At 56.5% G+C, this 16648-nt stretch overlaps 1 protein-coding gene across 4 annotated transcripts; it reads right to left on the bottom strand.

The window, feature by feature from the left end:
• Nucleotides 1-566: 566 nt before the first annotated feature.
• On the bottom strand, nt 567-15676 carry GRK6 (G protein-coupled receptor kinase 6). Of its 4 annotated transcripts, none has more exons than XM_071570291.1 (16): nt 15570-15676; nt 12189-12305; nt 9857-9969; nt 9456-9533; nt 9111-9211; nt 7787-7879; nt 7420-7483; nt 6669-6809; nt 5795-5985; nt 4970-5007; nt 4750-4839; nt 4450-4658; nt 4183-4320; nt 3802-3939; nt 3520-3654; nt 567-2015 (listed from the first exon to the last, which is right to left on the bottom strand). In XM_071570291.1, exons 1-16 carry the CDS (start codon nt 15619-15621, stop codon nt 1965-1967), a joined length of 1749 nt encoding a protein of 582 aa, XP_071426392.1. In that variant the 5' UTR covers nt 15622-15676; the 3' UTR covers nt 567-1964. The 4 variants fall into 4 exon arrangements, with proteins under 4 accessions (XP_071426392.1, XP_071426391.1, XP_071426393.1 ...); XM_071570290.1 differs by having other exon boundaries at nt 3520-3608; XM_071570292.1 differs by having other exon boundaries at nt 12210-12305.
• Between the last annotated feature and the right edge of the window lie 972 nt (nt 15677-16648).

Genomic DNA, 16648 nt, shown 5'->3' with positions numbered 1-16648 from the left:
CCCCCCTCATGACCATTGCGACCCCCACCCCACATCACCCTACAGTGTCCCCCCTTTCAAGGGGCTGTTCCTTGGGCTAAATTAACTCTATCCCAGCAAAAACCAGGACAAGCACTCTGTGCTGGCACAAGGTCTCCATTCACAGTGTCTCTCTGAAGCAGTGATGCAGTGACCAGAGTGCAGCAGGACTCTGTCCCAGCTCCACAGCACACCTGTGACAGGCCAGGAGGGGCGGTGCTGAGGGTGGACATGTCCCAGAGGGGACCACAGCAGACATGAGCATCCCAACAGCACAAAGCCTCATACCTGTTGTGCCCCTGCATTGACCCAAACCATGGATCTGAAGCCACCAGGGGCCACCTGTGGCACCCAGGGCTCAGCTAGCATCAGCCCTTGCTCTGGAGGGCAACCCCTTATTCCCTGCAGGACAGAGCCCATGGCAGCAGAGCCCATGACAGCCCAGAAATGGGGATCTCTGCTCCCCTCCTTACAGCCACCAACCCCATATGGCCCAGAGCAGGCCCCCGGTGACACGAGAGCAACACAAGGCACGGTGAATCTTTACACTTAACAAAAGGTTAAAAATTTAAATACTCTCCAACTTTAGTGCAAGGCAAGCAAATGATACCACAGGTCCAAGTAGGTGCTCAGCCCACCGGGGGGCCTGGCTCAGAAGGAGCAGAGGCAGCAGCACACGCACACACGCGTGTGCACATATACACGTAGAGAAGGGATGAATTATTGCTCAGGACACAGCTAGGATAAGTGTGCACAAGAGGGGACAGGACAAACAGAATAGAGGTAGGCTGAGCCCCAAGCTGCTCCCCAGGGAGGGCTCCAGCCCCTCCACTCTACCCTGCTCATGGGCACAGGAGCTGTGCTGGTTCCCCAGGACCCCTGGGGACACACATGAAGTTGGTCCCAGCCCATTCCTCTTGGGTCACAGCTCCACATGAATCAAGGAAGGGACACTCCCTTTACCACAGCTTTGCTCCCTGAGAACAGGGTCCCTTATGTGTCTGCTCCTCTAACACCAAGCGGGGCCTGGGGATGGCAGCAACCCTGGCATGCGTAGGTCCATAGCTGGTGGAACCATGCTGGGGCCATCCTGCAGTGTGCCAGGGATCAGACCAACCCTTTGGACCCAGGTACTGCAGGAGTGACTGTGTCCCACTGCGCCAGCAGTCTGGAGAGGGGCTCAGGATCAGCTGGCTGGAGCTGGCAGCATGTGTGAGACGAGGCAGGAGGCAGCAGGATCCAGCAGACAGGGAAGCGAGGACGAGGCAGTGACGCTCTGCTGCCAGGACACAATGGGAGATGCTTTGGCACAGTGCTTTCCTGTGCCTCGGGGCTGAGCAATGGACTCCGCTGGAGCCAGGGATGTCTCAGCACGGCCAGAAAGGTCCAGGAAAGATGCTTTAGGCACCTCAAGGCACAGAAGGCCTCTGCCCAGGACTCCCTGGAACAAAGCTGGGACTGTTGCTCCTCCCATAGGAGGACATTTGTGCCTGTGACAGGGTGGGGGCAGCGCAGGCCCCCACCTATAGATTAAAAACCAACATGTGATATGTACAGACCAACATATATAAATATACATTAAACCTGCAGTGCCACTGGCACCGTGGAATGTGTCAGCAGAGCTGCTCCAGTCTGGCCTTGGCCCATGCTGGCATGATCCCTGCCTCTCACCCTAGGCCCAGGAGGAGCGTGGCAGCCAGTGGCAGCAGCACCATCCCAAGAGGCAGATTCAGAAGTGTCCAGGTTTGTCTCAGGGCTTGCTCACAGTCAGAGGCACTTCAGTCTGAGCCATGTGCTGCTGCCAGCCTTGGAGTCATCCTTACAGTCTTCAAATACAAACATGTAAAGCTGTAAACAAATCCACCTTGTGGGGCCACTGTGATGTCGTTCAGGCTGGGCACTTGGAGAGGCAAGGGGGTCCCAGAGGCTGGAGAACAAGCTGTGCTCTACAGCCGGGTGGGCTCTTCCTCACTGTCGCTGCAGTTTCCACAACAGTCCTGAAGTCAGAAGGGCAAGGAGGGGGAGGAGGGAGGGAGAGAGGAGCACAGCAAGCAAAGAGTGAGCATGGTCACACAATCCAGCCTATAGCTCCCCTCTGGCAGGATGGGCCAGGTTCTCCCCAGCCTGTGTGCTGGAGAACTATATGGAAAAAGGACTGTAGAGGAACAGTCCATCTGCATCTGGGGGTTCAGCCTCTGGCAGACAGACTGGTGAGCACACAGCTGGCTAGCTCAGAAGCTGGGAGGAAGGTGGGCTTGGGGGACTGCAGCCAACCAGGGAAACAGCTCAGTGCCTGCACAGGCGCTTGGCCCTGCTGCGGGCTCAGCAGGCCATGGAAGCAGCTGAAGTCCTTTTTGCTGAAATGTGAATCTGAGCATGGGGCAATGCCAAACCCTTCACAGTTTCTCAACACTTCTGTGTGTCCTGGACATCTGGAGAGGAGTAAAGGGAACTTCCCATAGCCTCTTAGGAGCAGAGCTCCCAGTAGCTGCAGTACAGGGGCAGCTTTTGCTCAAGCTGAGGGCAAGGCCCCCCCTACAAAGGCAGCAAGAGCAGGGAAGCAGGATTAGTGGCTCAGGAGGCAGTTAGAACAACAAGCAGAATGTGCTCTGCCAGGGGATGGGGATAAGAATTGAAGGACAACACTCCTCTTTCCCAGATCTTGCCATGTCCGCAGGCCACCGGGTATTTCCCTGAGCAGAGCAGCCAGGAGTGACTGCTCACCTCTGGAAAGAGAAAACACGTGGGAAATCACAGCTCAACCCCTGCTACCGGCAGCTGCCCATCCTCTGGCAGGTCCTCCTGCCTTGGGAAAGGCTGGGTATCCCCAGAGCTGGCTCTGGCTAGGGCAGCTCATTGAACCATGAAGCATAACTCTGAGCTTGGCATCAGGAGTCAGCACCGAATGGCTGAGTGGGTTCAGAGCCAACCATGCTGGAGTCGCACAGCTGCACACAGCTGCTGAGAGGCAGCAGCCCAGGCTTTGCCAGGCCTGTAAAGAAGGCAAAGACTGTTCCAGGAAGAGGAGACAGGCAGACAAGCAAGCCCACAGCAGCTGCAAGACATTTCTGTTCTCCTCATCCCTCGAAAGAACTGCTCTCTGCCTGGCTCCAGGTCTGGCACAAGTGCTCTGGGGAGCCCAGACAGCCCATTCCAAGAAAAATGTTTTGTTCACAGATGGTATTATTCATGTAGGAAGAGAGATGACCTACTATTTCAGTGCCTTCAACATCCCTCTGCTTGTGTGCCTCCAGCACATTTAGCCAGGCCACTCTTTCCCAGTCCCTTTGACTCCGTGGCCAGCCAGTTGAGGTTTGGCTCCCTGCAGCCTTGCACGGGTGCCCCCAAGAGCCCTGGGGTCCAGCCACCCAACACAAGAGGAGACTGTCTGCAGCCCTCTCTTACCCACCTCCCTGCCAGACCTGCCTGGCACAGGCAGGAGAGCAGGCTCAGTGCTGATAGAGGAGTGTCTGAGGAAGGAAACACTGGGAAAACTCTTACCTGTCTGCTGAACAAACGCTGGAGTAACCCCTTTTTGGGCTGTGGAGAAGGCTGCCCTTTCCAGTCCAGGTCTGGGGGCACTGTGCCATCTGTGCTAAAGACATTTAGCTCCTTGAAACACTCTGTCTCAATCATCTGGAAGAGGGCAAAGAAAGCTGCAGTAACTGTTACATGGAGCCTGTCACTGAAGGCCTAACAAAGTGTGAGAGCAGCAGGGATAGCACAGACCCTGCAGGACAATGAGTTTGGCCATGGTGGGCACAAGCAGGAGCAAAGACCCACCTCGTTCTGCCAAGGAATGGGCACACTACCCGTGGCAAACTTCTGGTAGAAGTCATTGTCTGTGGGTTCCAGCTCCACTCCTTTCACTGTGGAGAACTGCTCGATATCCAGAACATCCTTGCAGTAGATGGCTTGGGGCTAAACAGCACAAAAAATCGCTCTAATGCGAGGTTCCACCTTGATGCCACCACCTCCAATAACTGTAGCTTGTGGTCAAGCCCAAGCTCCCTCTCCCTGCAGTTCTGAGCATGCTGGACCCTTGTTTTGCCAGGTTCCAGAAACAAGAGGGAAGGGGATGGGCCCTGTTTCCTCAGGTGAGCCACGCCACTTCCCTTGACAGCATCAGTGACTGAAAAGGTCAGGGTACAGACAGACACTTACATCTGGCACAAAGGGAGGGTCCAGCATGCCTGCTTCCAGTCTCCTGAAGTTGAGGTGTTTGAAGAGAGGGTGTTCCTTCACTTCCTTGGCCCCAGCTCCTCGGCACCCCAGGCGCTCCAGAGGGTCTTTGCACAGGAGCTGCAACACAAAGAAAATCAGGGTCCTGGGCTGGAGCAGCCCTGGGTTCCCGCAGTAAGTCTCTAGGGAGACAGCACAGGCCTCTTGGCAGCTGGGGGAGCAAGGAATGACAGGGATGCACACTCGTACCATGGTGCAGAGGGAGCGAGCACAGGGCGAGAACTTCTCCGAGTACTCCTCCTGCACTTCCTTCACCAACCGCTCCACCTCCTCCCGCTTGATCTTCTTCTTGCGCTGCTGGAAGGGGGACTGTCCCTCAATCATCTCATACACCAGGCAGCCCAAAGCCCACCAGTCCGGGCTGAACGTGTAGCGCTCATTCTTTACCACCTCTGGAGCTACATGAGACCAAGGGTGAGGGATGTGTGAGGGCAAGGAGGGACTGTGTGCGGTCAGAGGCCACTTCTGGATTAAACCAGCGTCACTTACCCATGTAGCCAACTGTCCCTACACGGCCCTTGATTGTTTGGCCCTCTGGCACATGCACAGCTAGTCCCAGGTCTGAGATACGGATGTGACCTGCACAGAGGAGTGGGCAAATTAACAGAGCAGGGTCAGGGGGCAAAGTTCAAAGCTGCTAAGAACATAGGGTAACCCTGGCCCAAGCAAAGGAAGAAAGAAGTCAGGCTTCTCTTGACCTTGCACTCACCATGGTCATCCAGTAATATATTCTCTGGCTTCAGGTCCCTAGGAGGGAAGGGACTCAATTAGCAAAAGTCTGTTGTCAAAGCAAAGGACACAAGCAACAGCCACATCTCAGCAAGTCCCAGATAAGCAGCAGTGGGATCCAATGCCCCTGCCCTGGGCACACACATAACCATTCCCTCACCCTCTGCCCCAAAGCTGGCCCTGCAAGCTCTCCCCTCCAGGGCAGAGAGGGGAGCCATGACAACCTTCAATCCTCTGCAAGGCAGCACTGAGTCTGGGGATGATTCCCTCTTTGCAGGTACACAAGTCGCTACAGGGCAGCCCATGCAAGAGTGGAGCAGAGGCTTCTCTGCTTATCCTGCCCCAGGGCAAAGCACAGGGTAGAACCAGAAAGGACTCCCTGGCCAGTGTTTAGCGATGCTATCCTAACACTGCATCACACAACCCAGTGAGTACAGTCAATACAGTCAATCAGCTTGTTCTCCCACCTGCCCAGCTCTTGAGCGCAATGGGGCAGCCTACCTTCCTTTGTTCTAGTGTCAATACTGCCCGGGGAGTTCAGTGCCTGCCCTGAGGCACTCACAGCATGATCACATCCTGTTCTTGGCGATCATTTACCAGCACAAGGAAACCAAGCTAAGCTCTCCCCTTCTCCCACGAGATCAGCTTTTTGTTCCCAATTCCTCTCAATCAGCTCTGTGCTGCTTTCAAGCCTGAGCTTATTTTCTTCAGCAGACACATCCAGCTGGGCTGGTAAGAGAGCAGGAATCCCTCTTGGTTCTGCAGCCCCTACAAGCTCTCCCAGCAGGGACCAGGCAGTGCGCACCTGTACACTATCCTCTCCTGGTGCAAGTCCTCGAGGCCACAGCAGATTTCAGCAGCATAGAAAGCTGCTCGGGGCTCCTCGAAACCAGCCTCTCCCATGTGGTAGATATGGAACTTGAGGTCCCCTCCATTCATGAGGGTCAGCACTAGGCAGAGAGCATCTTTAGTTTCATATGCATAGGCTAAGCTCACCTGCAATTCAGGGCAGAAATGCTGTTAGGAGACACAGTTGGAAGAGAGAGGTGCCCAGACTCTCATGGGCACTTTGCCACCCAAGCAGCCACTCACAGGCTCAGGACTGGGACTTTGCCAGCAGAGGAGGAACTGTGTAAACCCAGGGAGGACATGACAGTGCCCAGCAGTCCCAGCACCCCCCCAGCTTTCCTCAGACAGGAAGGACACTATTTACTCAAGCCAGAGCTGCTCCCCTGCAGGGGCAGGCAGCACCCAACAGCAGTGCCACAGCAGTGTCTGATGAACCCCTCCACAAAGGGAGGTTGAGGCTGTTCACACCTCAGTGCATCCCAGGTAGAACTCCCCACCACACAGTTCAGGGCTGGGCTTCTGCCCACCCCACTGTCTAGAGAAACAGTTCTTGCTGCTTTCTTGTGCTTCAGAGGTCACAAAGGCACCTATCACACCAGATGGGTGTTCGGGGCTGACTCTGGGGGCATTTACAGCATGTTGTGGAGGCAGCAGGAGGTCCTGCCAGACTGCAGCCTTGTGAGAGACCTGCAGCCACCAGGGACCTACCCCATGGGCAGGGCCTGCTCCTGCCTCTTCACACTGGGTGAAGAGCATAGAGATGCCAGGCTGGCTGGTTGGAGGAAAAATCAACCATTGCAGCAAAGTGAGAGCAATTCCTATGTACTTACTACAAACCTACTGTTCACTTTTTCCAAGATCTGTTTTTCATTCAGGGCCATGGCTTCTCCCTTGCGCTTTTTGATGCGTTTCTTCTCCAGTTTCTTGCAGGCATACATCTTCCCTGTGGCACGTACTTGGCAGGCACAAACCTGCAGGGGGGACAAGGTTCAGCACCCTCCCAGTGCCATTTCCAAGGTGGGGGTCTAGGTTCTGCTCCCAGGAAGAGGCACAGAAGACAAAGATTCTATTATTCCTCCCTCACTTTGAGGTTAACGAGAAGCCCATTGTTAAACCGAGGACACAGGGAGCAGTGACAGCTCCAGATGTCACAGAGAAGCAGTAGAGAGCTCTAATGCCTCTAACACCTGGTTCCTGGGAAGACAGAAGACCACTCCAGAAACAGAAGGGAGCCTGGCAGTGACAGTTTTCAGGACTGCAGGTTCCCCTGCCAAGGAGGTAGCAGACCTGACTCTGCCCAGGCAGCAGCAGGCACCACAGGGCTCATGCTACCCACTCTGCACAACACCTCCCCCACCTCCAGCACCTGGTGAGAGGTGAGCTCCTCCCCTCTTGGAGGGGAACTGGCAGGTCACACAATGCCCAGAACACAGCAGTACCCAGCACAGAGTGCCCACAACCCACCCAGAAAGGTGCTGGAGCAGCCTGTGGCACCCTAATGGCCAAGCCAGGCCTGCCTCTGGCAGCAGGCAACAGTGGCTGCCTGGTACCCCAAATGCAGAGGAAATGGTGGTCACTCACCTCCCCAAAACCGCCCTTACCCAGCACACGGTACTGGCGGAAAGTGTTTTTGGTCACTGGCTGCCTGTGAGGGAAAGAAAACCAGAGTGAGATGGGAACTGGGGGAGAGCAGGGGCTGAAGCCCAAACCACCCCCACACCCTGGCCTGAAAGTCTGTGCCTCACCCCAAACCCTTGCTCAAGCAGACCTTGCTTCCCTGTGAGGCAAGCAAGGCTGAGGCTGATGATGGTGCCCATAAAGGGCCTCGAAGGATGGCAAAGGCCAGGCCCTTGGCTCCTGCCAGGGTCCAGGAAGTGAAGGAGCCCAAGGGACCCCTCAGGCAGCCTATGTGAGGAGAATGAAGGTTTCCCAGAGAGGAGAGCATTACCGTTCCAGCCATTTCCACTGCAGGAAGCGGTTGAAGTACAAGCTGTCGAGGTAGTCGGCAAAGGGAGCCACACTCAGGTAGTCATGGATAAGCCTAGGAGAGGGCAGAGTCAGCATGGTTCCTGAGAGCTGATCACAGCCATGGAAAAAGCCAGTGGCCCAAGGAAAGAGGAGGTGAATGGCCACAAAAGCCTGCTTAGTTTGCCATCCCCTCACCCAACCTAGTGCCAAATCACCCACATAACCCTGGCTCAGAAAGTTTCCCCTCCATGCTAAACCTGATGCAAAAGAAAAGCATGTTGGAGGTACCCCTGTGATGAACACAGCACCCTGGGACGGGGCTGGCACTGCTAATTGTGGCACCAGCCAGGGCTGCGGCACAAAGGGGGACAATGGGGCTCTGCAATTACCCCTCTGCTCACAGGGCAAATGCACATGCAGGCTGTAATCAGCTGGTAGCAACTCAGCACCAGGCACTGAGTTGTTCACTGTCAGATGAATATCCAGCACAAAAGGCCACGGGGGATCCTGCTGGAGAGAGCTAACTGCCTTGGAGAGCTGTGCCAGGGCTGCGCAGTGGAGTGAGGAGCCTTAGACACAGTGTCTAGACTGGAGACACGCATCAAGGAGATGGGCTCTCCCCTTTCAGAGTTTGCCAAGAGCAGGCAGGGCCCAGCCCAGAGGCTCTGCATTCAGACACGGCACTGGTTACCACACACGGAGCTAACATTCCCCAGAAGGCTGCAGCAAACACATTGCCACAGCCCTGCACTCAGTTAGGCAACGTGCTCAGCTACTGTGCAGGGAGGGGTGGAGGTTTACCCAACAGCTTCCGCTCTGCACCCAGAGCCAGGACCTCGGCCAGTGCCTCTGCAATGGGAACAGAGGCGACCTTAGACCGCTGCAGCAGCAGCCAGCCTAACCCAAGCACAACAGCCACACCTGTGGCCAGAGGGAGAGGACAGCTGGCACAGGACTGCAGCCATCAGGTCTGCTCAACGGGAGCCTATGAGATCCTGGCACAACACTGGGAACAGCACTGCCTCATGCTGAAACAGGGTCTTCCCAAATGATAACTCAGATTCATGGCAGACTTGAGAGGAGTGACAGGGGTTTCTGCAGCAGCTTGTGGCTCTCAGAGCACAAGTTCCTTGCACTTGCTTTCCTGTTGCTGTGCTGCAAATTGCTTGCCCAAAACTCCCCAGGCTCCAGCCTTAGCACCTCACTCTCCCAGAGGAAAGGACCACAGGGGACAAGGTGAGACAGCTGCAGCATAAACTCCATGCCATGTGTGATCTGAAGGCAGGCCCAGCCCTCCAGCTTACTTAGTGCATTCCTTGAAGAGCTCCTTAGAAGGTTCCTGCTCCAGCCTCTCACAACAGGCAATCACCAGCTGTGAGGGAACTTCAGGCACATGGTCATCACTCTGGGGACAAAGGGATGGAGTTAGACATTGGGAGGAGAGCCCAAGGGTCCTGCCAAGACAAAGCCCATAGGAACAGCACACAGGTGCCCATCTGCTTTAGGGTCAGTGAGCAAAGCAGCGTGGTGGCTTGTAAGGTGGTGGGGTGTCTCAGCATGTTAGCTGTGCCAGGACATGGGCAATTGACAGCTGTTGGCTCTCCAACTGCTCTACCCTTGCAGGCAGCAAACACAACCCTCTTACTCACGTTTGGCTTCAAGTACTTTTCTATCAGTTGCTGCCCACATTCCTTCCGCTTCTCATCTGGAGCCACTTCGTACCCTGCCTGCACAGAACAAACAGTGTGAGCAGCAGGTACAGCCAGGAACACAGTCTTGCTACTGGGCAACAGCTGCAGAGCAGCAACACCCCCTGTCCAAGGGTTCCCATGCTTCTCTCAAAAAACAGATCTCCAGCAAACAGCCCCCTAAGCAAACACCCAGCCCTCTCTTGGAGAAACTGCAATGCACAGGTTTTTCCTCCAGGAAAACCCTATTTGCCCAGAAGTACCTGGCAATTGCCAGAGCATCCAGGGCCAACCAGCTCATGCCTGGGGTGCCAAGAACGTGCCTGCCTCCCGCAGAAAGGCCTGACAGGCTTTGCTCTTACCACAGCATCCAGGAACTTGACACAGCGGGACAGCTCCGGTCGTGTCTCGCAGAACTGACGGAAGAGCATGTGCCCGATGGGCTGCTTCTCACACAGGCTGTGGTAGTCTCGATCTGCAAACATGGAGAAGGTCACTCACTGCCAAATCCCAAAGGAACAGTCCCAGCCAATCACCCCAGCTTGGCAACGTGGAGGAATACACTAAGAACACACCAAGCTTATTTCAAGGCAGATCTTCCAGGCCAAGAGTTGCTCTGATGACTCTTATAAACCACTCATATTCCCAAAGGTCCCAATGGAAGCAACATCATCAAAATGGGAAGCATCATTCCCACAATGTCCTGTTGATGTGCACACAGCCATCAGACCTCCCCACTCCATGGAACAACCGCTTGCTTGTGTATCAACTCTGCTGGCTTGAGGATTCCTCCTACCCCTCTCTAAAGTCCGGCAGACCAGGCACAAACCCTTTTGACTATCCAAAGCATTTCCAGTTCTCTGCTTTTTTTCCTCCCCTTCCACTTACAAGACATTGTCTGATCGAGAGCCAGAACACATTTCTGTGACAGCCACTGCCACCGAGGGCTGTGGGCTGCCTGGGGTGCAGACGTGCAGCCATCCAGGGGATCCCACCACTGGGTATTCCTGCCCTTCCCCTCCCAGTGCAGCAGTTTCTCCTGAGGAAGCTGCAGCTTCCTGAAGGTGCCCGGGAATGCAGAGCCAGGCGGGCTGTGGTGGGGGAGGAGGTCGCCTCGCCAGCTCCGCCGCACCAGCCGGTTTCCGTGTGTCTGCCGGGGAAGGAGTTCCCTTCAGCTGGGGAGAACCAGAGTTTGCTGTTGGTGAGATCAGAAGCTTTTGGCTGCCCTGGTTGTTGCCCAGACTTACACGAGGTTACTCCCTGTGGTCAGCTTAATTCTGCAGTGGGCAACCAGCCCACCGTGCCCATAGTCGTGCCAAGACTGTGGAATAGGAAAGAAATGCCTTTCTAGCAGGATGTGAGGTGAAAAGAAAGATACTCCAGTCAAAGAGTGCCTAAGCACGAGGAGCAGGGTCATCTCTCCCATGGGAAAATCAAGTAAAGCCGCTGACACCTGGGTCAGAGCATTTCTCACGTGCCTCTCCAAGGGGAAGTGAGACACGGGCAGTGTCAGCCAGTGGCTGGGAAGGACTTGCTTCCCAAATCTTCACAAGGTCACTGTCCCAGACAGCAGGACAGCAGAGACCACCAGCACTCACCACTGGCAAACGTGTCAAGTTCAGTGCTGGAAAACACATCGGGACAGCCACACGAAGGGTGGCTGCATGCAGAGGATGGAGGGAAAGCTCTGCTGAGGGCACACAGGTCAAAGAGGCAGAAGGAGTTCAGATGATCAAGATGGGAGGTGCAAGGAGAGCCATGTTGAGACTTTGCTCCAGAAAGGCAGCCAGCAGCAAATCCCAGGTGGGAGTCTCCATACAGCTACACCTGGCTATGAAAGGGTGTTGGAGAGGGAGGTGGTGTATGGCCTGCACTGGGCTGCTGTGAGCTTGGGGGTTACAGTGTGGAAGAGGAAGGTTGAGTTACTCCAAGTACTACAGTCCCACGTGCTCCCAAAAGGAGCCATCCTTCTCCCTGGGGTTGCCAGGACCTGGAAAACCTAGGCAGGGCAGAATTGGGAATCCAAACACACTCAGTTCAGTGACATTTGTTCTGAAACAGGGCCAGAGCTCTGCCACTCTCCAGCTGGCAGCTGAATCCAGAGTGAAAACTTAAACAAGCTCTCCTCTTCCCAGAAAGCAGAACATTCCCACCCTCTGTGCCCCAAAACAATTTCACAGGATCTCAGGACCAAGCCTACTGCACAAACAACATTAAAACCATGGAGAGTACAAAGTACAGTATGAAAATGATAGGCAAAGCCCTGCCCAGCTCTACAGTTCTCACCCACATAGCACAGCAAGAACCTAGTTTTGCCTGAGAAGAGCCACTGCATGAGTGTTAGAAGCCAAGGTCTGAGCAGCAGAGCTGAATCCAGTCAGGGAGAACAGAGGATGGTAGCAGGAACTTTGTTATTTATGCAAAGGCACCCCAGAGCAACACTCCAAAACTCTGCAGGACTGAGCAGGTCTGTTTGCACAGAGGTGATGTACCTCTAGTGCAGCTCATCACAGACCTGGAGTGAGGACATCATCAGGCACTATCCAGTAAGCACCACACAGCTGTAACTTACATACCCACCATTTCTTCCCTACACCTTGAGCTCCAGGCAAACCTGGCTAGGATTTGCCCTGTTACAGGTCCCTGACACTCCTGGGTTTCAACCTGGGGTGCATAACACCCACACACACTCACCCACCAGTGCTGGTGTCTCACCGAGGGTTTGCCGGAGATCCTCGCAGAGGCTGATGTGGGGGAACTGCAGCATCTGGCGCCATTTCTTGCTCTTGCCTTTCCGGTTTCCTCCACCACCTGTGGGGCACACAGAATCAGTACCGGGAGTCCCACTGCAGCCTCACCTCACCAGGAGCTGAGGAAGGAGCCTCCCTCTGTCCCTTTACACAAGCCCAGGCAAGGAAAACAAGAATCAAGTGGTACCAGTATCTCCTGGTGAGACAGAAGTGTTGGATTGCCAGAAGAAATGGGCAGACCAACCTCTCACCAAGAACATGAAGACCTTTCATGATGGGAGAACCACGGCAGAGCAGGAGTGTCCACAGCCACAGGTCACTCTGTGCCTGCACTGGAGTTCTTTGGTCCCAGGCTTGTCCTCAGCACCTCTGCATAACTAATCACCTCTCCAGGCCATACCTTGCTTAGTGTGAAGCTCTTCCTGTTGCAGTAATGATGTTCATGCCACCTACTCATTCCAGACTGATTGCTTACTCCAGGGAGGGGCTCTTCGAGGGAAGACATGAAGCTGGGAGACAGGAATTCCTGCTCTAATCCTGGCTCCAGACAACTCGCCGGATTGCCTAGGGCTCATCACTTAAGTTTCCCACCTGTGAAGTGGGGATACTCCCACCTTTCTCCAGAGATAAGCCAGCCTCAGAAAATCCAGATCCAATAATCAGGTATTATTGCAGCTTCAGTTGCAGGAGCAAATGCCCAGTGCTATAGGACAGGGTGGGAAAGCTTCTAGATAGACCAAAAAATTTACAACATAGCAAGAACTAAGATTGCTGGGATCAGCCAACCTCCAGGGATTGCTTTCCCCCTGGCTCAGTGCCAACACACACACGAGTTCCCACCTCCCTTTGGAAATACATTAAACTGCCCTGCCAAAGTGGTTGGGCCAAGAGTTGGGCCGAAGGCTGGGCTTTCTGAAATCATGGAGTGGTTGGACATCATTTATCAGCTCTTGAGAAACACTTTCATAACACTTTCCTCCACTGCAGATGCAATTCAGCCCCAAACCCTAGACACAGTCCCCTGGCATCCAGCTCCCTGTGGTGCAGGAGGCCCCGGATGGACACGCAGGTGGGATGGAGCCATCCCAGCCAGTCTTGAGCAAGGCCAGTCGCAGTTCCATGCCCCTGGCAGGCCGTGGATCACTGCGCTGCATCTGCCCCGCACCAGCAGCTGGGCCGCACGATTGTACAAACTCAGGAAGGAAGTGACTCAAGGGTAAGCAGGGCTGGAAGAAACCAGCGGCGCAGACACCTTCTTGTCAGCCCCAGCTCGCGACAATGGAGCGGATGGGGACAGCAAAATGAGGGCAGGGGAGGATAGGCCATCCTCACCCCGAGAGAGCTCAAGGAAAGGCAGAGCAAAGCCCCACAGCACCCGGACGTTGCATTTCCTTGAGTTGTTTGCTTTGAAAGGAGGTTCCAGCGCCCTTCACATGTGGCTCTCCCCCACCCTCCCGGCTGACAGCCCAGCAGGGAACTGGGCTCCTGCACACCAACCTCCCAGCACCCACGTTTTGAGGATGGGCATAAGGTGGGCTGCCTCTACCCAGAGCTCACCACGAGGGAGCTTCAGGGCTTAGTGGTGGATGAGAGCTGGTTTCCTGTCCCTCTGGCAGAGGGCAAAGGGGACAAGGGGAGAAGGATCCTTAACCTTCCCTGGGCCAAACCAAATGTAAGGCATAGTCATGCTGTGGTGGCAGCTGAAGACAGTTGTCAGCAGCCCCCCAGCATCTCACAACTCAGCCATGCACTCCCATACCAGATTAGGAGGGTCCAAAAAGGCTGGGCTGGAGCAAAGGACCCAGTGCTGTTGGATCTGGCCATCAAAGTGTTTGTGTCCTGTCCCAGAGGCTGTCAGAGATTGTCCCAGGGGCCACCATGGCCACCCAGCCATAGGTGGGAGAGCCACAGACAGGCAGCATGGCCACCTATGGCTCTCACAGCCAGGAACCGCCTGGCACAGTGTGATGATGGGGTGTTTCTGTCTGCAAACTGCCCACTACTGCCGAGGGAGAGGCACCAGGAGGGGCCAGCCACAGCAACCATAGGGCATCTTGTGCTGCATCTCCACTAAAACTCTGGTAAAACAAGAGCCAGTCTCCAGGTCACTGTGTGAGGCTGGGCCTTGTGTCTGGAGGTCACAAATGCCATTGTTTGCTTTTGAACCAAACCTTGCCATGATGAACCTGAACATCATGATCCACCACGGTCACTGTGCCACAAGCACTTACACTGAGCCCAGTTTTCAAGCAGCTCAGAAATGCTTCTGCCCACCTAAATTTAATTTCGTTGCTCTCTGCTCCCACCAAATCTAATCTCCAAAGCCCTCTAACTGGATTTCAGCGGTCTCTCGGGCCCCAGGTCTGGCCGGGAGGGGCTGTACTTCCCGACCACTGTACGTGATCCGATGAACTCCACCATGCCCGGCTGAGGCGGATCTGTTCTGCAAGGGACCAGGTTCCTGTGTGACACTTCCCATCCCCTCCTGAGGCCTCTCCACGCAGCCCCGCGGTACCTCCAGCACAGCGGGAAAGCTGCTCCCACCCGAGGCCCCGGCCCAGCCCTGCCCCGGGCGCGGGGGATGCTCCAAGGGCCCCACAGAGCCCCGGGGCCCGGCAGACCCGGGGCCGGCGCTGCTCGGAGGTGGCGGGCGGGGCTCCCCGACGCAGTTTCGGGACCGGCCCGTGTGTGGGAAGCAGCACTTCACCAGCCTGAAAACAACTTTTTTTTTTTTGCTTTCCTCCTACAACACCCAAAGCCGCCTCTCCCCTGCGCCAGAGGGGCAGGAGCAGCGTCGGGAAAGGGTAAGGCAGAGGGGGAGGCTTGAACCGGAGAAGCAGCGGGGCGGCCCGAGAGGGGGCTCAGCATCCCCGGGAAGGAGCTCAGCACCCCCGGAGAGAGCTCAATACCCCAGGAAAGGAGTTCAGCACCCCCGGAGAGAGCTCAGTACCCTAGGAAAGGAGTTCAGCACCCCCGGAGAGAGCTCAGTACCCCAGGAAAGGAGTTCAGCACCCCCGGAGAGAGCTCAGTACCCCAGGAAAGGAGCTCAGCACCCCCGGAGAGAGCTCAGTACCCCAGGAAAGGAGCTCAACAACCCCGCGAAGGAGCTCAGCACCCCTGGATGGAACTCAGTACCGGACGCCGGACAACCGCCGCGGCGGAGAGGGGTGGCGACTGTTACCTCCGGGCCCAGCCCGAACCGCTCCCTCCCCGCCAAGGCCGCGATGCCCGGGAGGGACCGCCCGGGCCGAGCCCCCTGGGGGCGTCACCGCCGGAGCCCGTCCGGCCACAGCCCGGGGCCTGCCGTCCCGCCGCCGCCGCTCACCTTCGCGGGCCTTGAGAAGGACGGTGTTGGCGACGATGTTCTCCAGCTCCATGTGCCCGGCGGCGCCGCCGGCTCCGGGTGCGGGTGCGGGTCCGGCTGCTCGGCCCGCGCCCACCGCCCCCCGCCCGCCGCCGCGCCCCGCCCCCCGCGCGCCGCCCGCCAATGGCTGCCCACGCTCCTCCCGCGCCGCGTCGCCATTGGTCCATCCCTCCAGAAAGCCCCGCCCCCCGCCGTGCCACCGCCCTCCCGTTGGCCCCGCGAGGGGCGGGGGGCGGGGCGGCGCGCCGGCAGAGCGCCGCCCCGGCGGCCATTGGCGGAGCGCTGCCGGGAAGCGGAGGCGGGCGCTGATTGGCCGATGAGATGTCACTCAGGGAGCGCCGGGAACGGATTGGGCGAGAGGCAACCCCTCCCACCGCGGCATAAGACCCGCCTATTACGGCATTTGATTGGTGGTTGAGCTGACACTCAGCTGCACACTGGGCCATGATAGGGTGATCTGTGGAGGGGCGGGGCCAAGAGACTCTATATAAACCAGCGCTGGTGGCTGGCTGGGTCCTATTGCTCGCTGTCCCCTGTGAGAGGGGAGTGATTTCACCGGGGGACATGCGAGTCTCTGAGGAGTCCTGTGCCCTCCTGGTGGAAGCAGTTACGTGTTTAGGGGAGCCCCTCACCTCTTTGTAGAGGGGCGAGTTGCTTCAATAAAATCCCAGCAGGCACGCGTGTGCCCGGTATTGGTTAATCCCGGTGTCGGGGTGGGTGACCCGAGCTCCGGTGCTGTGCCCGCTGTCCCTGGTCACTGCTGCCTGGAGGTCTGGCTTTTCCTCTTCCCTCAGTCCAGCCTCGTTTTGCTGGGACCGAACCCGTTCTGGTGTTTGAGCTCCCACTGGCTTCATCCCACCAAGGATTTGCTCCAACAGAAGCTTCAGTCAGCAGCGTTAATTCAGAGAGGTTGCAGTGCGGGAAGCTCTTCCCCTCCTGATCCCCAGCGAACAAGTTTCCCTGCAGAGCTGGCTTGTGGTCGAGCATCCCTTGATGACCCGTCAGCCCTGCAGGTGACCTGCCACATCCCTGCTTCTCCT

Source organism: Pithys albifrons, chromosome 15 (genome assembly GCF_047495875.1).
Source record: "Pithys albifrons albifrons isolate INPA30051 chromosome 15, PitAlb_v1, whole genome shotgun sequence".
NCBI lineage: Eukaryota > Metazoa > Chordata > Aves > Passeriformes > Thamnophilidae > Pithys > Pithys albifrons.
Note: the sequence above shows the minus strand (reverse complement) of the source record. Positions and strands in the feature narration are given on the sequence as shown.

What these genes read in the sequence shown, in the direction of transcription:
- GRK6 (XM_071570289.1), bottom strand. Translation starts at nt 15,621, where the DNA reads ATGGAGCTGGAGAACATCGTCGCCAACACCGTCCTTCTCAAGGCCCGC. An exon ending in GGATCTCCGGCAAACCCTCG is followed by an intron (nt 9,970 to 12,209) that starts GTGAGACACCAG and finishes CCATGTTTGCAG; the next exon opens with ATCGAGACTACCACAGCCTG. An exon ending in GTAAGGGCGGTTTTGGGGAG is followed by an intron (nt 6,810 to 7,419) that starts GTGAGTGACCAC and finishes TCCCCCCTGCAG; the next exon opens with GTTTGTGCCTGCCAAGTACG.